Source organism: Thunnus maccoyii, chromosome 1, assembly GCF_910596095.1.
Source record: "Thunnus maccoyii chromosome 1, fThuMac1.1, whole genome shotgun sequence".
In the NCBI taxonomy this organism is placed as follows: domain Eukaryota; kingdom Metazoa; phylum Chordata; class Actinopteri; order Scombriformes; family Scombridae; genus Thunnus; species Thunnus maccoyii.
In genome coordinates, this window is record NC_056533.1 from 30,839,709 (window position 1) to 30,862,360 (window position 22,652).

The following is a 22,652-nucleotide window of genomic DNA, read 5'->3' on the forward strand; positions in this document are numbered from 1 at the left end:
TGTTGTCATAGTTGTAATGTATTACAACTATGAGAATTATAATACGCTATTATCCTTGCAAAAAAAAAAACATCTGAGTGACCAGCAATTATGAAGTATTTATGATACTTGACTTTATAAGTCATTATAAAATGCTTTATAATGTGTTATGATTGTTATAAAGCATTATGAATATTTATGAGAGCTTATAACATAATTATACAATGCTATAAGAAGATTATAATGCATTATAAGTAGGCCTATGTTTATAATGCATTATAGACATGGGTGTCGGTGTCATATAAAGTGTTATAATCACATAGCTGAATGTTTTTGAAAGTTTTGTATTTTATTTGGTTTAATAATTGGGCCAAAGAGAGGAGTTGCCACCTTACCTTTGCAAGTATGACTGTGCTCTCGCAGTTTGCCGGCTTGTGAGTTCATTAGTTTCTAGGGATTTATAACTTTTAAACTCATGCAAAGTGTATGCACTTAGTCCAAAAACAAGACAATGTACAATGTCCAGGTATGTGAGTGGAAGTAGCGCATTGGGGTCTGTAATGCAGTCTTGGGATGCCAAGTCATATGGATCTATGTCGTTGATCGTTCTTAGTTTGTCCAAATTCCGTTGCTTCACATTGTGATTCAATGTCTCTCGGTAGGGTCCCCTTTCTTCTTCTGTTCTCTTCTCCATCTCTTCCCTTCTCCATCAGCTATGACTGATTTAACAAACTGTTTTGCCAAACAAAACAAAAGGTAAGCAGGTAACCACATTAGCACCAGCATGTGGTAAGAGCACGTTCCTCACAAGATGGTGCCCCTGTCCTAACATGAAATGTGGCGTGACATACCTTTACATTCCCTATTCCCCAATTGTGTGATTCCAGTACATCACACATCCTGGGTCATGTAACCTTTCAGCTGACATAATTATTTTACATCAGTGATGTCAGATTACAGTTGATAATTGACTTCTAATTATGACATATTAGGCAGGGTAACTTTAAAATACAGGTAGTCTTCAGGTAAAGGTGAAAGTTTGAGCATACCTGTATAAATATACACTCTGTGATGAGATGTCACAATGTCATCTTCAGACAGACAGATAGATAGATAGATAGATAGATAGATAGATAGATAGATAGATAGATTCATTCATTCATTCATAAAACAAAGAAAATCAAAGCCAGTTAAACAAAGAGTCAAGACCGTTACAGACAGCACTGGACACATAGAGAAGTGATGTGTATGACAAAACACAAGGCAATAAAAACTCGACAGAGCAAAAAAGAGTAAAGCAAAAAAAGACCCAACAGTAATAAATAATCATAAAGGCCACTTAATGTCATTGAAAAGCTTCACCGCAGCAGGCCCAAAGGACCTTCTCAGTCTTCCTGTTGAGCTTTGGGGCATGATTAGCCGTGCACTACAACAGCTGTTTAATCCACTAAAGAGATTATCTAGGGGGTGTTCTTCATATTTTAGGATGGTCCTCAACTTTGTTCTTGTTCTGTTGTCTATAAGAACCTCTAAGGAATCCGGAGGTGAGCCAGTGATAGAGCCTGCTTGTAATTAGATAACTGATGGACAAACTTTGAGGGCAGTCCAGTTTTTGTTGCTCAGGATTAGATCACACAGTTCCTACAGGAATACAACAGTAAATGCATACACATACATTAAATTGATTTTAAAGAAATATAGATTTTTACACATGCAAACATGCCAAAAAAAGGGGGAACCAACAATCAGTATGCAGGTGTTTTCTTTTTTTCAACATCCAATTAAGAGATGCAACGATTATTTGCAAATGATAGATTAGATTAATCGATTAGTTGATCGACAGAAAATGAATCGGCAACTGTTTTGATAATCGATAAATAATTTTCAGTCATTTTTAAGAAAAGAATTCTCTTGTTCCAGCTCCTTAAATGAGAATATTTTATTGTCTTTTAGTCCTCTATGACAGTAAACTGAATAGCTTTGGGTTGTGGACTTTTGGTCGGGACATTTTAGGTTGCATTTTGGGAAACAATGATTAACATTTTTACCATTTTATGACATTTTATAGACCAAATGACTAATCGCTTATTTGAGAAAATAATAGACAAATTAATCAATAATGAAAATAATGGTTAGTTGTAGTCCTAATCCACTTTGATAAGATAAATTAAATGATAATTGTGTCACGTTGCTGTCTAGATACATTCTATCCATCGAAAAAGCTGAAGAGATCGAGGAGTATGTGGGAGACCTCCTTCAGGGCACAGATGGGAGAAAAAGGCACTTTATAGATGAGCTCCTCACCAGGTGGAAGAAGACTCAACGACAGGCCACAGATAACGCTGGTCTTTTTCTTCTCAAAGAATCAGTGTCACCAATAGGTAGGTGTCTGCCATTGACTGTATTTTTATTTAGTTTGCACATTAAATGCCAACCATTCACAACCCATTCATGAAATGTCTTTCTTCTTACTGAGATGTCAAAAACTTCTCTCATATGTGCCATTCACAATATTTGTTGGAGCTAATTTGCTCTCATTTCCTAGATTCACAAGATATGACCAAAGATTCCCAGAAGAAGTCTAAACGCAAAGGCCGGAATAAGCAGGAGGTGATTACTGTAAGCCAAACAGAACCAGAGCCAGAGACAGTCAAAACGCCCATTGATCTCATGAGGGTGAGTACACACAGGCTCAAATGTTTGCTCTCTTATCACCTACTTTATGAAGCTAATTCTCATGGTTTGAGTGCAACAATGACACAATATATGATGATGATTTGTAGATGACTCATTTCACAATTTGATTATATAATATATTCAGACGGGTGACAAATTAAAGGAGAAAAACAAGATAAAGTGTTTTAGTAAGGTGCTTGGCCACCTTTTATTGTATTTATATCTGCTGATGACATTGTGTAATGTATGTGTGTGTATGTTAAAACAACCTACCTATAGCCCATATAAAACCATGCCTTTTGACGGTCATTCACAAGGTGCCCACACGTGTAGTTAGGGTAAACAGGCAAAGCTGTAACCATGGTAACAACAATTGCGTGACAGGGTAACACAAACTCAGTGCTGCCTCAGCTTACATTAACTGCATCAGAAATATGCAACCCAAGCCACACTCTAGCCACCATGTGCTGCCAGAACAGCTTCAATGTGCCTTGTCATCCTGGAAGTGACTACTCCCATCAGGATAGAAATGCTTCATCATAGGGTAGAGGTGATGACTCAGAACAACTTTGTATTGATTTACAGTGACCCTTCCCTCTAAGGGGACAAGTGGACCAAAAGCTGGCAAAATGCCCCCCACAGCATAATAGAACCACTGGATCCCCTAACTCTAGGGGTCAAGCATTCAGACATGTACTGTTCTCTTGGTGTACGCCACACATGCACTCGCCCACTTGTCTAGAATATAGCGAAGGATGACTCATCTGACCATATCACTTTTTTCCACTGCTCTGACCACTGCCTCTGCCTATGGTTTTTGCACCACTGAACTCTTAAATGTGCATTCATCTTTTTAATGAGGGGTTTATGCACTGCCACCCTACTATAATATCTCTCTCTATGTAATTGTCGACAGACTGTTCTTGCTGACACAGTCTGATCACGTCCTGCATTGACATTCTGTCACCTGAGGAAGATTTGCTCTGCTGTTTTTCCTTACATATTGCACTAATGCACGAGGATCATGGTCATCAAATGTGCGCTGTCGACCACAAATTTCCAACCTTATTTACTGATTTCTTTCCCATAGATCTAAATGCAGATGTCGCTTTAGTCCCTGTTCCTATTGAAACACCAGCCAGTTGATCACTCTTTGTGACTGAAGCTCCTGCCATCTGTGCCCCAACAATGAACCCTCTTTCTTGTCACTTATATCTATTCCTCTTGCCATCTTGATACAAAATCAGAATCAATTGGGCCTGCTCGGCATTTTTATACATGCCACAGAGCATGATTGAATGTTAATTGCTTAATTGTACCGTGCAGTGCACCTGTGTGGAAACATCGGCATTCGTTATGTTTCTCCACTCATTTATTCAGGTTTTTTCTTTAATTTGGCACCTGTCTGGGTCCAAAAGTCTGACACCACATTGAATATCTCTAATCATCTCGAGTTGTATCCCTTCAACTGAAGCATGCGTTCAGATGACACTTAGGTGGATTTGATCTATTCATCAGAGGTTCGTTCAAGCAACTCAACTTGCAACCTATTATAAATATGGCTGTGCCTCAAATTTTCAGCAGACCGATGCTTACTAAGTAGCATTGTGATAGTGGGAAACATGGCATCAGAACTAAGTGAAAGAGTCAGAAATCAAATTATTATTCTAAGCAAAGAGGGGCTTTCTCAGCATCAAATCATGACTAGACTAAAGGTTTCTAAGGGGGCAGTGCATGGAACTCTAAAAAGCTTTGCAGAAACTGGATCAGTTGTATCCAAAGCACGATCAGGCAGTCCAAAAGTGACCACACCATCAGAAGATCAATACATCAAGCTTAGTTCCCTAAGAGATAGAAAAGCAACTTCATCACAGATACAGAATTTGTTAAATGAAGAACGCAAGACTCCAATCAGCAAAAGAAGGTTGCCTTGTAGTGGTCTCAGAGGATGACTAGCAGTTTCTAAATCATTTCTCTAGAGGGCAAACAAGGCCAAACGCTTGGATGGGCTAAGAAATACTAGCATTTCACAGTGGATGACTGGAAAAAAGTCAAATTTACTGATGAATCCAAGTTTGAGATTTATGGCAGTAACAGAAGGGTGTGTGTAAGGACACGAAGAGGAGGGAGAATGATACAGCAGTGTATCAAACTGACAGTGAAACAGGGTGGTGGGAATATTCAAGTCTGGGGCTGTTTTGCCTACTCTGGAGTTGGACATCTGCAACAAATTGACTCCACCCTGACAAAGGACAAGTACCACTCTATTCTTCAGAGACAAGCCATACCCTCCGGTTTACATTTTTGTGGAGAAGGATTCATACTGCAGTAGCAAAATGACCCCAAATACGCCTCACAGCTTTGCAAGAACTACTTGAAGATCAAAGAAGACCAAGGAGTCCTGACTGTCATGGACTTTCTTCCACTGACCCCAACCCCATTGAACATTTATGAGGGCACTTGAAGACGAAGAAAGCCAAGCTTTCTGACATCACCAGAAGCTCTTTGGAACATTGTCAAGTCATGCTGGGATAACATGGGTCATCAGGTTTTGCACAAACTTGTGGAGTCCATGCCAGCTCGAGTGCATCCTGTCATTAAAGCAAAAGGGGGGCATACTGAATGCTAAGATATTCTGGTCTCACTCTGGACTTTTGGACCCCACTGTATATTATGTGCTAATTTGCTAAGCTCATCTATTTCTATCCATTCATCTTGTCTTCTCTTTTCATTTCCTACTTTCACAGGCTCAAGAAAGCAGTAGTACTTCTTCAACAAAGAAGAAAAGTAAGTTTGTCAATCTCTATGCAAAAGAGGGACAGGACAGGCTGGCTATCGTACTCCCTGGTCGACATGGCTGTGACTGCCTTGCCCAAAAGCACAAACTCATCAACAACTGCATCAGCTGTGGTCGCATTGTGTGCGAGCAAGAGGGCTCCGGACCATGCCTCTTCTGTGGAAACCTGGTATGGGAGTGTTTTGAGTCCTTAGATTCCTTTTTTTAACATTTCAATGTACTGCAAACCACACCATCTTTTATGTTTAGTATTCTTTAGTCACAGTTTTTTTCTGAATCAGGTCTGCACCAGAGAGGAGCAGGAGATCCTGCAACGAGACTCCAACAAAAGCCAGAAACTAAGAAAGAAGCTTATGGGAGGTGAGAGTCTAAACTAGTCAGAATTATTAAAAATGGAATTTATTAAAAATTGAAGTGTGATGACGGTATAAATCTTTCCTTTTATTTTTGTGACAGACTGTGGAGAAAGGGATTATCTGCCACATCAAGAGGCCAGGATGAAGGCTGGTTTGGACAAGGCTGTCCAACACAAAGAAAAACTGTTGGAATATGACAGAAATAGGTATCATCAATCACACTGTTCAATATTGAAATGTTTGAAGGAATAAAGAGCTTCACAAGAACGGCAGAGAATGTGCAACATCAACACTTTTACTGAAAAATGTGATTAGAAAGTAATTATGAAACCTGGTCATAACTTAGCTGTTTACTTTCATTACATCTCCAGTGTCAGGAGAACACAGGTTCTGGATGATGAGTCAGACTACTTTGCCACTGAATCCAATCAGTGGCTGTCACCCGCTGAGCGAGATAAGCTAAGGAAAAAGGAAGAGGAGCTAAGAGAACTTCGCCATGCATCTCGCAAAGACAGGAAGATCACATTAGACTTTGCTGGTAGACAAGTGATTGATGAGGGAAACAACCTCAACGAGTACTACAACAAGTGAGTAAGATGGTCTGACACCATTTGAATCAAGCCTGCAAGGTTATTTATGCTGTACAGACATACTTAAGACCTTTTCCTTTATATAAAATATACAGGTTGGATGAGACCCTCAAGGCTATGAACACTGACACTACGTCAAAATCACCGATGTATTCTGAAAGACAAGGTGGAAGGCAGACCCTTGGAGAGCTAGTCAACCCCAACATCATGCAGAGTGCACCAGAAGTAGGTCACCTTTTTCACAGTAACATCTAGCAGTGCAAAGATTTACTTAATTTTACTTTTTGATTCTATGCATAACAATGGTGTCACCTTTTGGTATATTTTTAACACTACTAAAAATATTTATGTTTATTTTGTCTTTAGACTAGTAATTTGTAACATTAGAAAACATCAGTAAAATAAGTTGAAATTACAGCTGTTTCTCCGACATGTAAACTGAGTTTGCACTGGTATTCATACAGACTGTGCTAATAATAATGATGACAATGAATGCACTGTGCAATTTAAGTAAGGGTGCTAATTACTCCACATATTCCTAGTGGGTGAATGTGGGAGGCAGTGAAAACCATAAAAGAAACGTGGAGAAGGGACAGAGTTTGGCAAAGGACAAAGGAGCAGAAGAGCGTTCAAGGTTGCGGCTCCAAGACAAAGAGCTGCAAGAGATGTCTGATGGGGGTTGGTGCCTCAGCATGCACCAGCCATGGGCCTCACTACTGGTCAAAGGCATCAAGAGGTAAGGAGTATACAATATCAGTAATGAGTTTTCAAGATAGACTTAACTGCAGTGGGAATGTAAAAATACACATATTAAAGCTCTTACAGATTCTTGATTTCTGTCAAGGCAAAGAAGGCAGATGTAATATTGTTGTTTGTGTGTTTTTGGGTGTAGAGTAGAGGGGCGGACCTGGTACACATCCCACAGAGGTCGTCTTTGGATTGCTGCTGCAGCCAAGAAGCCCACCCCTCAGGAGATTGCTGAAGTGGAGACCATGTACCGCCACATCTACAGGAAAGGTACACATACTTCACACAGCATATGAGGAAATCAGTCTCTGAGTTCAGGAAGCAGTTTTACAGCATATACACAGGGGTTAAGTTCTCAGGCACCATGCCTGATTTCAGGCATAGAGCAGTTTTAAATTTATATAATACTTAATTCAATACATTGTACACATTTCCCCCTGGAAAACTTTTCAGGCTCACAAATCTTTTCTGGCTTTAATCCCTGCATACAGCACTTTGGGGTGCAAGCATCTTGGAAACCACTGTCACAAAGTCTGATATGATGTTTTGTAGTTTTTACATGTTGGTGAATCATTGATTGCTTTTGTTTTATCTGTAGAGCCCAGGTTTCCTAAAGACTACCCCACTGGCTGTCTGCTGGGCTGTGTCAACGTGACTGACTGCCTCTCCCAGGAGCAGTTCAGACAACAGGTTAGTGAAATATGAACAGTTGTCACAATACCAGAAGTATGAGTTTAATACCAACACTGATTTTCACCTAAAAAAAACAAAACATGCCACTAAAGCACCACAGCAAATGACAAAACTGTTCAAGCAAAGACACCAACTACAGTGTTCTATTTTAGTGCTCTTAAGGGGGAGTGATGGGAGGACAGACTTGAATTAAAGTGTGCAATGAAGCCTAACAAAAGCCTTTCCCATCTTGCTCTTCACTTTTCCTCTTCATGTGCCCTCTGAGGCAATGCTGAAGTGAAATTTCAGTTTGCACAACACAAGAGCACTTTACTCCCATTAAAAAACAAATTTGGTCCATTTGTGTCATGTGTTGGAACTGCAGTTCAGTTTCAGTTATTGTTACAACACCAGGGGTAATAAAACCTCATCATGGAAATTTTAACAAGCAGACCTTTGGCATTTATAGGCACCCAAAGGCTTATTTCATCCAACACCACACAGTGAAGGTCAAAGAATATACAATTAAACAGTTATTTGAGCAACTTAATTGTTCTCCAGACAGAAAAACTCCTGTGAGTATAAATCGCTGTGTTGTTTTATGGTTGCTTAGAGAAGGTTAAAATCTTCAGTGGATGATTGCATTTTTTGTGGTACAGTATAAGGATTATGGTTATTCTGTGTTTGACTGAGTTGTCCTTGCATGCTGTGTTCTGTGTGAACATTTATAAGATCGAGGCAATGTCATCTTTCACCAGCAGAGGTCAGCCTGCACCTTTTCACCTGCAACTCCCTGACAGCTTACATTATTTCCCACTAGAGGCAGTATGCACCATCAGCCACTGAACAAATCCAAGCCCTCATCATACTAGTTGCCTCCAACCAAAATGGTGCTATGTGCACATTACATTGGTACCAGCCTATTGTGTGCAGAATATATTAATAGAGAAAATTGCTGGTTTTGTCTCAGATGTACAGATGATATCAATAGCAAAGAGCACCCTCTGGTTAGTAATAAAACAATGGGGTGTACTAGTGCTTTTCAGTTAATTTCTTTCATGAACACTTGAATTGAAATCCACTCTTAAACAGAGTGTTACAAGGACTCTGGTTAAGACTCTGAATATATGATGTGGGAAAGCATGGAGCTCCTCCATTGGCAGTATGGTCACTGCTGCCTTTTTGGACTCATAAACTGTTTACTTGAGCTTTTACACCCAAATTAGTTTAATGAATTGCTGTGTTACCATGTATAAACTGGAAAATACAGCCCGCTCCCCATTAAGTCATCATGTGAATACAAGGTCAGTCTCTGGTTTGTTGCCAAAGGAACACCCTTAAACATAATTACATTGCCATCTTTGTCGTGGCTGTTTTGCCTCTTGCTTTAGAAGAGACTGCTCCTTCTGAGGTCCACTCTATATGTTTATTATTATTATTATTAAATTAAAGTGACGTCAAGCTGAAAGAATAAAACAAAAAGCTGGTACATTCTGTCAACTGAACATGTAAGTTATTTTGTAGGCATTGAAATTTTAATATGATAAGACTGACTTGATCTACAAGTTTAGGCTTAGTGATTATTAATAATGTTTAATCTCCATTTCATTTATCATGTATCTAATTTATTTGTGTTGCACATTACATAAATATGGGATAGTGTGCAGTGAAACTGCGTAAGCGGGGAAATGCAACACATTGCACAAACATGCCCTAGCCATGAAAAGCCCTCAAACACATGTACACACTTGTAAGCAATCTTTAATGAGATACTGAAATGGATCACATTTGGGAATTGCGTTGTTTTCCATGAGTCTGTGTTAAAAAGCCAAGCAACAGGAAAAGCAGTGATCTCGTTTTAGTATGTTGTGCTTGTGTTTCCGTGCATCTGTGCGCACATATGTTAACATATGTGTCTTCCTGCACAAGGACAGTTGTCTTATTTCAGAAGAGCTCTGTGTTTAGATTTTTAAAAAATCAACTTTAAAAATGTGTGCTGCTACATGGTTTGCATTCTGACTGCTGGGACCTGTAAATCTAAGGGCTTTCCCCTTTTGTACTCTGTCCTCATTCTCTCCTCCACCACTCATTCCACCCAGGGCTGTAAAATCATGTTTGCAGGCAGTGTGACTGCCCTTTCATCCTGTGAAAGGGTGTGTGTGTGTGTGTCCACTTGCACAGAGCAGCCATAAATAACACCCCCACCCCACACAAGGCCCCTCAGAAAAAAGAAAGGAAGGCAGATGTAGAAAATAGTGAAGCAACCAGAGAAGAACAACAGTACCAAAGGGTTAATGATGGCGCTGAACAGTTGGCTAGTACTTATTCCATTTGCCATTTTGAAAAAGCAGAGAATTTTAGCTGGTTAGCATGTAGCAGTTTAACCTTGCTTCCTTTCATGTAAGTAGAAGTGTGCGTGTAGTGCTAATGCATAGTAGCGCATAGCTGAGCTGCTGGGCTGGGCGAGTGGGTGAGGTGTAGGATTTACTGTCCTGTGCTGGCAGCTGTGGGTGGTTAAAAGGGGGGTGGTGAAGGACAGACAACCATTATTCTTCAGGCTCTTCTAAATCTGCCCCTAGTGATGTATAAAATATTTAGAGAAAGTGGAATGTGGGGAGATCAGGATAGCATGAGAGAAACAATACGAACGCAGAAAATACAGTTACTAAATATTTTAAATACTTGCATGTCGCAGATCCAGTATGACAGCAATCATTCCCCTGTTGGGGCGCTGTTGTGCAAAGCAGCACCAAAAACATGATACCCTGCTGACAGACAGTACAGAAAGACCACCCCAGGCAGAGTGGGATTTCCATCTGCTTGACTTGGACCAATTCTTTCCTTCATTAGAAACTGACTGGTGTATTGATCCATTCTCCCCATAATCTCTCACTCCTCCCAACTCCCCAGCCCCCCTTACTACTGATAATTGGCCAGCCATTATCATCTGAGCTGTATCTCTCCACCCCTACCCCCCAGTGCTCACTGAGCAATGAGTGGAGATGTACGCCTGACCTGCCTGCTGCAGAGGACAGGGGGGTTGGGGGAAAAAGATAGGTTACAGATTGAAAATTGAAATGTTTTCGCTGGAAGAGGTGGCGTGAGATAATTAAAAAGGATGAGCGGGGAACTCTAGCCAAACTAAGCAGGTTTATGGGTAGTGGATATGCTGCAGATGGTTTGCTTCACACATACAAATGACATTTAACTGTGTAATATTTAAAAATTGCACATAAAATGATGTCAGACAACATAACTGTATTTTGAGTACAACATTTATCTAAACATGCACAGGCCAGACGGATTCACAGCATAGGCAAAAGAACATCACACCCCATACAGAGATTGAATCGCACCATCAACTTACTCCTGCGGTGAAAAAATTGATTGGATCAATCCACACTCTTAATAAGGATCTGATTTCTAACTCTGTTCCTAAGACCATACCACCAGCTGCAGAGCTACATGTCTTAGTGAATAGAAGTCAGAGAGGTCTAATCTCTTGGACAGGCATGCTCAGAGCAAAACCAGTGACTATTCAGTGCCGCATTGATTATTCTGAATGTCTAAAGGGGCAAGAAAGCAAAGCAGGCTTTGTGTGTGATCTGTACATGCATTATATCATTATCAAAGGGCCCTGTGAATCCCCTGATGATGAAATGTTGACTCAGTAATGGAATCTGGAAGTTTCAACATTCACATAGGATTTAAAAATAATGCAGTCTATAGTACCTCATGCTTTATAGATAAGTATATTTTATTAACCTTGGGTCTGTTGAAGACTGATGTATAGCAGGTTCCCTGGCACTTTTTCCTATCAGATAGTCAAAACTCAGGACTCAGGTTTCACATTTCTCCTTAGTCATCAAGGATTACAGTCCACACATAGCCTAACTGAACACCCATTCAATTTACTTCTCAATATGAAAACAAAAGTAAGAAATGAGCAATAGCCTTTTTTCATGGCGGGCATTTTTACATGTCACAGTAAGAAAATCACAGATGTAAGTAATGAAATTAATGATTACTGAATTCCATTTAGCTGCTTCAGTTTCTGGGTCCTGGTATTGTAAATGCTGGCTCACAGTCATGGCTTACTGGGTCACTTGAGTAGAACAATTAATGTTATTAGTCACACCTGTGTTTTTCCCACTATGACAAGTCAAAATGCTTGCTGTGAAAAAGGACCGTTGGTGCTTAAAACCAATGACATCAAGAGCACCGAAACAGCAATTAGAACTAATCAGGCTATTAACAGATTATAAGGCCTAAAACAGTGCAACATGACAATTTATTTTGGTAAAGAGAACAAACAATAGTTAAACTACATAAAATGAAGCAAGACCACATTTCTCATGTGGGATGTCCCACTAATGTCACCTTTTGAAAAACTAAGGATTCTTGCATGCTGTCTTTTTTACAGTGAAGGCAAAATATTTAACTAAATACTATATATTGTCATCTGCTGTGTTGTTTTGGCATTCCTACTGTATGTAACAGCTTGATCTATGTATGCAGTATGTATGTAAGAGTATCGTCTGCATATACAGTACCAGTCAAAAGTTTGGATACACTTTCTCATCCAAGTGAATAGGGAAATATGTACGGTATGTAACAGTATCATCTGCATACATTTTAGTGCCTGTGTTTGAACATGCACTGAAGATTAAAATATATAAAAATTTGTTCTTGGAGTGATCCCAGAATAGACTACTGAGGACCTGCAGAAGGGATATATACTATATACGCCTGCAACTAACAATTATATGAATTTGCGATTAATCTGCAAAATTTTTTCTCGATTATTTGATTAATCGCTTTGTCTATAAAATGAAAATAATGAAAAATTACTGTTATTATTTCCCACAGTTGAAGATGAAGTTTTTAAATGTCTATACCCCATAGATAATAATTTGAGTATAATGAATGAAAAAGAAAAAACATCAGATCGTCACATTTTAGCAACTGAAACCAGCAAAGTTTTTGGCATATCTGCTTAAAAAATTATTCAATTATCGAAATAGTTGCATATTAAGTATTATCGAGTAATTGTTGCAGCTCTAGAAATATATTCTACAATTTGTGTTTTAGTTTAATTGTGGTATTTTACAACAATGACAAAAAGGCATACAAAATGTACGATGATTCATACATACAGATGCTTCACATAGATCTAAAACACTGAGCTATGAATTTTTATCTGGATTTGATATTCCCAATAAAATAACCAGTTGTTGAGTCAGTTAAATATTTCTTTCCCAATCCACATTGCACTGATTGGAGAGTTGTTTTCATTTAGATTAGTAGTCAGTGTTGCTTTGTATCTGCTTTTTCTGTTATCTCTTGGTGGCATTGCATCAGCGCCCTATATTGTAGTTTAATCTTTTTAAACTCAGTTGATGAAACAATCCATTAATTGGTTCTTCACTATAGCTTTAAGCCTCTTTATAAATGTACATTTAATCCCATTCTAGCACAACATATATAGACTTCAGCTAAGTAGATCTTGTATGCACACCAGCACATGTCAGATAACTGAAACCATAGGCTTACATACCACATCACATAGCTGAAAGCCAGGCCACTTATCTGTTAAAAGAAGTGCTGGTTTCTGTGGAATTCCATTTGTGCAAGCTCTCCCTCTGACCTCCAGAGTGGAGCTCCCGTGCTTGTTAGGCTGGCTGGAAGCTCGGACTGATGCCTGCGTTTCCTTGTGTGGTAATGTGATATTTATATGCTGAAAGCCTTCCTGCCAGCATGCCACACACACACACATACACACACGGACTCTCATAGGATATATTGGATGCATTCCAAAGGAAGGGAAGTCAGGCAATGCTATTTTTTTTCTTCCCCCTCTTTCTGTGTAACATTGTGTGAATCCTTAACAGGGGCTGCTCCCTTCTCTTCCTGCTCCCCTCCCCCTCCATCATTCCATTGTCATATTTTCCCAATTTCTCTCCAACAGTATGTTTTACAGGTCAGGACTATGAAGCTGTATGTGGTCATGGAGAATTCAGTTTATGCTCAGTGAACAGACGTGCGCACTTACATGCAATTGCGAATCTTTTTCTCTCGTGCTTCTTCTGCTGCACAACCTCAGTAACACACTAAGGCACTCTCTCACTCACATTCCTCCCTTTTCCTTGCTGGGCAGTTTGCCATGGCAGAGAGGTCAGACATCATGTGATTCTGCAGTTGTGTGTAGAATGCATTCAAGCCCAGGGTCCCCAGGCACTGGATGACAACCAACCAAACCTCAGTCACAGGTTTTCAACAGCATGAAAAATACATAGAACCATCTGCCAGACAGAAATGGCCTGCTACACTGTTTAGAATTTCTCTGCTGTCCTCAAACCACTTCATTGAATGTTGCACAGTTTCTGCTGTTGGGGAAATTGACAGCTAAGCCCCCTTTATTATCTCTACTTCTCTTGCATTTTGTTCTGCTTATTTAGTAGGACTTGTTTCTTCTCTCTGTGTGCTGATCACTGGAACAATGATAAAGGCAATATGAGAGTAATTTCAGGCAGCTTCCTTTGATGGTGTGAAAGACAGCCGTGTTGACGAAAATACGTTGGAATCAAAGAGAGGTAACTGAATACCAAACTGAGTGATGTGTTAGACTGAATGCTAAACAGGTTCAAATCGTCGTTTTCTCTATAAAAATGATGTGATGCATTATTGCTCTTTTGAGTCAGACCTCTTCAGCTTATGATTTATTTCTAAGCTATAACTCTGTAAGGTTTTTTGCCTCCTTTCAGACCTGGGAAAAAGATGTCAGTCAGTCATTATATAGTCATTACTCCAGTACAGTCCCTTAGAACAGGAACAAGAAAGCCTGCAGGGTACTCATAATATTGCAGTGTTGACTGTAACAGAATAGAGATGAGAACATAAAACCCTTAGTTAAATTCTGACTTTACTAGTTCTTCCTTTGCTATTGGTGCACTGAAAATAAGATCATAAAATATCAAATTAACAACAACAGAAGAAAAGAAAGAAATGGTTTGTTAGGTAAACTCTGACTTTCAGTCATTGGGACAAGTTCATGTTCGATATTTTAGCAGGTCTGATTATGTTGGATTAACACTCACCAAATCCTACCTGTTATGTGGCTAAAATTGCAGTAAAATTGTTACTTGCAATAATGTGTTTTGAGAATATGAATGACTTTCTTTACTCTACCATAATATATACCACATATGAATCTTTTATACACAGAACTAAACTAGTTCAAAAGAGAAAGAAAGTAGTCAAGTCAGGTCACTTTTATTCATATAGCACCAAATCAAAACAGAAGTCTCAGGGTACTTTTCACATAGAGCAGGTCTACACCACTCTCTATAATTTACAGAGATCCAACATTTCCCCCATGAGCAAGCACTTGGCGGCAGCGGCAAGGAAAAACTCCCCTTTAACGGGAAGAAACCTCGAGCAGAACCAGGCTCTAGGTGGGCGGCCATCTGCCTTGACCTGTTGGGTTGCGAGAGAAAAGTCCCACCATGATTATTCCTCTGCCATTTTTCATGTTATCGACATATTTTGTTCTCTATTGGTTTTGTTAATTATAGAATTATGTTTTTAAAAACCTTTTGCACTAGACCTCATTCATACATTCCTAACTAGCAAGCCATTATAGTTGTCTGTATGGTGAATATAGAGTATATGGAAGAGGAGAATGATAGCCTCTAAATAATACTAAATATACACAAAGTGAGGTTATGTAGTTAAAAGAATCAAAGAAATTAAATCAAATTAAGAAAATAGACTGGGATCTTTATATCCCAAGCTTTAAAAGCCTGCAATTGTGTGGTTAAAGTATGTTTAGCTGTTGCCGTTTTTGAATAGGTATGTTTGCAGTTCTGTCAGTATGGTTTTGAAGACAACTTTTGGGTCCCAGCACATGTAACTAGTCTGGGACAGCCTGTTTGTACTCAGTTTATGGAACAGTCTTTTGGTGCTCAGTTTGTGTTCTCTTTGAAATAATAGCCCTGACTGTGATAAACAATGTTTGCGTAAAACAAGACCTCTGTAGATTTAAATGTTATGATCTATTCAATGCCTTGCCACAGGCAAACTCTTACCCCCCACAATAAACTTTAATGAAGCATAGAATCAATATGTTTGACATTTATCTCCCATCTCCACATCTGGTGTTTGTTGTTGATGCCCCAAAATGGCTCCTCATGAGGCCAGAGTCTGTGCCAGTTTTCCGTTTTGGAATGAGGAAATGAATGAAGGTTGTGTGGCGTAGTCAATAAGTACTTTGCACAAAGTCAGTGGGTGACCATGTTGCCTTGCTATGATGTTTCCAGGAATTGGAAGAGATCTCGATTTAATCATTATTTTTATGCTTGTTCCCTTCCAAATGTGAGAGCAGGCATTACTCCGAGCTCCGAGTCATTACATCGAACTGATTTTGACTCTTTTTGCCAACATTCCCCAGGCATGTCTATGCAATTTCTTTATGTCACACATGCCTGTGTGTGTGCTCATTTGAGAAGAGATTTTAATCTAGCCAAGCCCTAACCCAGCAGCAACACAACCACAAATATCTCGCACAAGGGAGAGCCAGAGAGACAGAAAGTGAGAGACTCTCTGCCACTGCAGGGTCAGAGATTACAAACTCAATTGTACTTTGTTGGGTGACATGTCTGCTCAGCAACTTCCTGCTAGCGACATCAGAGGGAGGAAAATATGGAGAAAGAGGGGGAGGCAAGGGAGGCTGTCCATGCTTACAGAGCCATTAATCTTCCTCTCTTTTTCTGCAGCAAACTACAAAAACGCTTGAGCTTCCACTTGGCCATCAGGCCAGTGAGTTGGATTTGTCCCTAGTATATATTCACTGGCCCAACTGTGATATCTATTGAATACTAAAAAAATTAAAACCCAAATAACAAAACAAATCACTTACGAAGCTTTGAAATAAATAACTTAAAGTGACTATAAACTATATTTTTCATAATAACAGTGTATCAAATAACAATGTGTAATGTCAGAGGCGTTGCTCATAGTGATGAACCTACCGATAATTATCACCCAGTCTGCAGCTCCCCTCAACTTTACGGAGCTTTATAGCAAGTTTAAGCTCATTGTTCAGCTGTCTGACCCTCAACTTTACTGTTTTGGTTCACTCTCACCATCTCATAGTGTCGTTTTTGTTGCAGCAGGCAGCTGTTCAGAGAAAAAGCTCTAAAACTCCACCGTACACCACATGTCAGCACCAAACAGCAAACAGACACAGTTAGGGACTAGCTGGTGAACATTTAGTAGCTAAATGTTAATTTCCCTCAGGAGTTGATAGAGATCAAACAGAGCTAAAAGAGAATGAATACTAGACTTACATTCACTAGCTGGACAGAAACATGACTTTAAATAAATGATCTATAATATAAAAGGCCATGTTGTGTTCACAACTTGTTACCACTGCTCCCAAGTGGCCAAAAAAAACAGTTAATGCTGGTTTAAACAAATCAGGTAAAAAAAAATGTACAAGTTGGGCCTCCATGATATTTATTATAGTTAATTGTACCCTGTGGAGTTTTTGTCCACTAGTAGAGCCATGCATCAAATAAAAGCAGGGAAGAATAAGACATGGATGTAAACAATGCAGGATTGTAAAATCAGCGTTACAAATGTTTTATGAAAAAGGAAGCATTGTTAGATGTTTGTTAGACCTCAAGGATACACACAATGAGTTTTGGTGAGCAATACTGAATGTAATCATAATTTTAATTTATTTACAAGAAAACTCCACAGGGCCCCTTTTAATAGCCAAGCTCTAATCAGGCTTATTTGGGGCCAAGATGATAACTCATGTAATATTATGCAAATTGGCCGATCCAATAACATTCACCATTAAGTTCCTTATTTGAAACATTTTACACAATCTTTGCATATGATAGATCCTGTAAAATAGTTTTCTTATGTCTGATACTCATGTTATGGACTCACTACTCCAAAATATTCTAGTAATTTTAAATGATCACAGAACAGCTTGAGTGACACTGGCAACAAGTTTCTCCATCCCACTGTCTTTTTTTAATACATTAAATGGATCAGTTAAGTGGTTGTGTTCACAAGCTGCTTCTGTAATATACCAGTTAGGTGCTGCCAGCTGTTGTCACAGGCATCAACAGTTTGTTTTTGCAATCATTGTCAGTGCCAAGGAAATCAATGGCAAACACTGGCAGAGAGAGCCAGACTGAGTCACCTCCTTAAACTAAAGGAGTCTTACAATTCTGCCAATGATTTTTAATTTTTAGATTTCAAAGTACCAGTTAATGTGTTCATTATACACCACTATAGCACCTGCTGTACTCATGAGTATATTTAAGGGAGTTTGTAATCTGATTGGTCAGAAAAAGCAGAAGTGAAAAATGTTTAGTGTCTGTGACATATCAGAGGTCTTTATATTGTGTGTCCAGGATCTTTGACCATTAAAACAGTGACAGTGTCATACACAACGTTGAGCTAAACGCTGCTGTTTGTCTTCAGTGCATGGGCTCTATTAGTCTCACTCTGCAGATGTCTTAATTCCACAATACAGGGAATTGTGCCTTGGATATGAGCTGCTGTCTGTTTAAATGGCAGGAGGAGTGTGATCATTACTTTCAACAAGGCACCAGTGATGTGTGCTGAGGGAGGCAGGGAGTTCGGAGTCTGCCCCATATACACCAAGTACCTGTTTGTGATTAAGCAGAATTTCACATCAAAAGCGGTATGCTTTTCCTTGGTGTGGTGATGTCTCACTGAAGTATCTTTGTCTTTATACTCAACTCTTTTGGGCCAGCTTTTAACTGTGAAACTGAAGAGTGGCAAGGTGAAACTACAGAAAGTGTATTTGGTCTGAACGTCCACAGAGACACTTTATTTAAAAATCTCTCTAGAGATTTTAAAAATCAGCTTATTCTTACCTAAAACTACAACTCAAATAAGCATCACATGCAACTCTTAAATGTCACTATGAAACTTTTAAGCCTTATAAAGTATTGTTTTGCTGTGCTTTAATCATACAGGCAGTAACATTACAGTACAAGTAAACATGGTGGAGCATTGTTCCACATGGCTCAATTTAATAGATAGAAAAAATCATGGGTGATATGGGGGGAAAAAATAGACATATTTTCATGTATGATTGCTGGTAAAGGAGTTAACAATGATTCAGCTTGCAAGAGAATTGTTTGTTTCTTTTGGTATAAGTAACACTTTTTCTGTTGTTTACAGATATTTTAAGAGCTAGAATTACATTTTATTAGCAAATACTTTCCTAACCGAGCAGCAATAAGTGTTACAGTTCACCTTTATGCACCCTTTGAGGTTTATTGCGCTGTTTTCCTGGCTAGCTAGATTTTACAGATAAATCATGCTTTTGTGAATTTGGTCTAATTCCATGAATGAGACTTGTGTTTAGATAGATTTCAATATAAATAATGAACTTGTATAAATGCAAAGGCATGAGGTAAATCTAACATAATATGCTGATGAATAATTATAGATATTAGTGTTATTAAAATGGGTATTATTGAGAGTCACTAAGGAATTTGCAGTGTTACTCCTTTCACTGCCAGCTTCAACTATTTCCTGAAGTGCCTGTGCCATATTTTGTGAAATTTCATGAAGCATATAGTGCACAAGCTCTTTTTGCCACGGTCCACTGGGCTGAAAAGCCATCAAATGCTTTTGCAGGCTCAGTATGTGAAGTGGAGTATTGATTTACATGCAACATCATTCTCTTTCCTCTCAAATTTCTGGTGGTCAGTGTAGCAAAAATTCAGCATAAGTGCTTGAATAATGACGGCACTTCACTTTAAACTACATGCTGCCAGTGCCGGGTGTTTAAAATTATTTCATTGCGGATGAACTGCATCTTTGGTCATGTCAGGGGAATATACTTTTTTTTTTCCATTTGAATTAAGAGCTTTTTCTGTGAGTCATTTTGAGTCCAGATGTCACTGTAATAATATTGGAATTGCCCAAAAGCAACTGAGCCATCGTCTCCTCTGACCTCCTCAAGTTCAAATAGGCCTTGTAAGAAGCTATGTAGCATTTAATAGAAATTTGGATAACACGACTGGCACTAAAGCATATATTCTCAGTTTATCACCTTGCAGGTTTTTGCTTAGTTTTTTGTAGAAGGGTATAATGTAACATAGGAGGGAGATAATGAAAGGTTGGTATACACACAACCACAATCCAAACATGTGCAGAAAGTATCTACAAGGCTTTTTTACTGGTCTTTGTAGAGAAAAGATATTGATTAGGGTTTAAGGTTTTCCCATGATTTTAAAATAATTAACTCTCAGAAATGTATTACTTTTTTCCCCTGGATTCCTGTGATTTAGCGCCATAAAAGAAGTTTTATTTTTTTTCAAACTGCGAATAATTCATCATGAAATTACATATAGTGTAGCCAAATACTCTGAATATTTGTGGTAGAAGAAACATTTTTAATATTTGAGGTAGAAAAACCAAAATGTCTGTTTTTCAACATATTCCTTTTTTATAGTTTTACATCAGTGTTTATAAGGGAGCGTCTATGACTATCTTTTTAGTTAAAATCCACAGCATTTCATTCACTGCATATGTTGTAATTACAGCAGTTTAAGGTCAAACAATATATATGACAGTTGCATTGAAGCATGAAGGTGTTTTTTGCTTTTTTTTGTCAATTATTGGTATTCAAACCTGATCTTTATAGATATTTAACATGTAAATGATACAGTGTTAGAGCAAATTCTCATATTCTTTCCTAAAAAGCCTCCGTTGTTAAAAGCTGAAGATAATTTAATTTTGTATTTTTGCAGGAAATTGTGAACCCGCCCATTAAGTTGTGTCTCATGCAAAAAATATTTTAGCCCATTTGCAGAAACTGAAAGTATAAATTGAAATGGACTCTCAAAGAGCTCTTATTCAACACCTTCTATTTAACAGTTCACTGTGCTCTCCCTTGGAACATATCAGTAGGATCACCTTATCTGTTGTAAGCTGTAGTACTAACCCATGGGCTTAGAGAAACCTAAAACTTCCCTTTGATAAGAATGGAGGGACAGCCTTCCTTCTCCGCTCCGTTCTCAAACCATGCTCATTGCCAGCCTCAGAGAGAGAGAGAGAGGCAAAGAGACAGTTATTTCCTACAGAGGCTGAGTGAACACAGATGGGAGGGCTGTACCCCAGCGTTAGAATATCAAAGCAAATATTCACCTTAAGAGACAGACATGTTCATAAACTCCCCGGTCCTTCTCAATTTCCACATTATGAAATCAAATGCCCACTGTGAAATGGTTTGTTACCTTACTTAAAATACAAGCCTTTTTGCTGACAGCACCTGTGTTGAGGGGACCTGGATTTGTGGCACCGATAAAAGGAGATTGTGGTGGAAAATAAGAAGTTTTAATGCCTTAGATTCCCTGGAATTTTTCTTTGAAGTCAAGGTTTGAAAGCAGACATGGTAATTGTCTCCAGGGTTTCTTGCTGTGTGTTTGAGTATGTGTGTGTGTGTGTGTGTGTGTGTTGTAAAGGAAACTACTAAGTAGAAGGGTTTGCCTGTATTATTTTTCTGTAAATGCAGTGCAGTCGTCTGATACCTAAGCTCAGATATAATAATAACATCTACTTATTTCAACATGGTAACTACTGAACCTCTTCTTTTTATTAATTTCATTGCAGCTAGCTATCTCAGTGTTATAGAAATGATCCGTTTTTGAAATGCTACTTTCCAGTGCACATTGGGAATCTATACATTTTTTTTCATTTTGTGAGAGTCCTGCACTTGTCAAACAGAAGCTTAACTGTGAGTACAAGAGAGAACCCTTTCTTAGCTTGTTGAGTCTAAAGAGCTTTGACTGTTGTGAGGCAGTCTTGTTTTCTTCTTGCCTGAGGGCCACCGCAGGAGGTGAAGTCATAAACATGGCTGGGAAAGTGGAACTTAGCTGAGTGAGGAAGTCTGTGTGAATCTCCCTGCAAAAACACATTACTTCACTACACCTGTCAGCACTAGTTCTAGCTAAAAAAAGCTAATGTGTGGCTTGCTCTTAACCGACTTTTTTTTTTTTTTTTTTGCAGAGCTGGATTTTTATGCAAACAAGGGAGTAGAGAATAAATTTTAATACCTCCTTGCTCCTCAGTCTTCCAGGGAATTTTAATAGTGGGATGGTGGGCTGTTGACAGCTTGAAGTCATTTACATCAAGACAATAATAAAGCCTCAATTGCTGACACGCACGGTTGGTTCTTCAACTAAACACCACAGTACAAATACACCCAGGCATCATTGTTAATATCAGTAAATCCTGCCTGGATTCCTCACTTGCTAGTTGAATTTAATTTGCATAGCAGTAATATTTTAATTCAAAAATACATAGGGTTTTATTGTCACTTATTTCAAAGTGCAAACTTAGATATGTAGTAACTTTTTATCTGTGCAAAATGTGTCATTTGACCTTATCGTTATACTGAGACAGGGAGCATTTTTAAGGCAAAGGAAATGTGTTTCTCCAGTTGAGCAGACTGACACGATGGCAGTAATTGGAAAATCGTGGCCCTGGTGCTGAGCTTCTAATAATGAGACATGTCTCTCGTTGTGTTGAGGATATTAATAATGTAAAAATTCAGGAGCCAGTGTTGGACACTCCTAGATAATTAATGTTCACTCTCCAACTTGACACCAGTTGATTCTGTAGGTGAAGGACTGTTAAATTTTTAATCACCACCATGCGACTCGGTGTGCCTGAGCTCAATGAAAGGGACAAAGTGAGTTGCAAATAGCTGCCTGTTTAGATGGAAAAGGTTAGTCTTTAGTCACATAGCAGTATGCCCAGTATGATCCAAAGACT

General features: G+C 38.8%; 1 protein-coding gene across 1 annotated transcript in view; it reads left to right on the forward strand.

Moving 5' to 3' along the window:
* trip4 (thyroid hormone receptor interactor 4) overlaps positions 1 to 22,652 on the forward strand; it is a 77,923-nt gene that overhangs the window by 2,038 nt on the left and 53,233 nt on the right. Inside the window, exons 2-11 of the mRNA XM_042407311.1 lie at positions 2,179 to 2,360; positions 2,525 to 2,655; positions 5,403 to 5,621; positions 5,734 to 5,812; positions 5,909 to 6,014; positions 6,180 to 6,395; positions 6,494 to 6,623; positions 6,941 to 7,134; positions 7,291 to 7,415; positions 7,744 to 7,835. Coding sequence (XP_042263245.1) covers positions 2,179 to 2,360; positions 2,525 to 2,655; positions 5,403 to 5,621; positions 5,734 to 5,812; positions 5,909 to 6,014; positions 6,180 to 6,395; positions 6,494 to 6,623; positions 6,941 to 7,134; positions 7,291 to 7,415; positions 7,744 to 7,835 — 1,474 coding nt within the window. The remainder of the gene's footprint in view (positions 1 to 2,178; positions 2,361 to 2,524; positions 2,656 to 5,402; positions 5,622 to 5,733; positions 5,813 to 5,908; positions 6,015 to 6,179; positions 6,396 to 6,493; positions 6,624 to 6,940; positions 7,135 to 7,290; positions 7,416 to 7,743; positions 7,836 to 22,652) is intronic.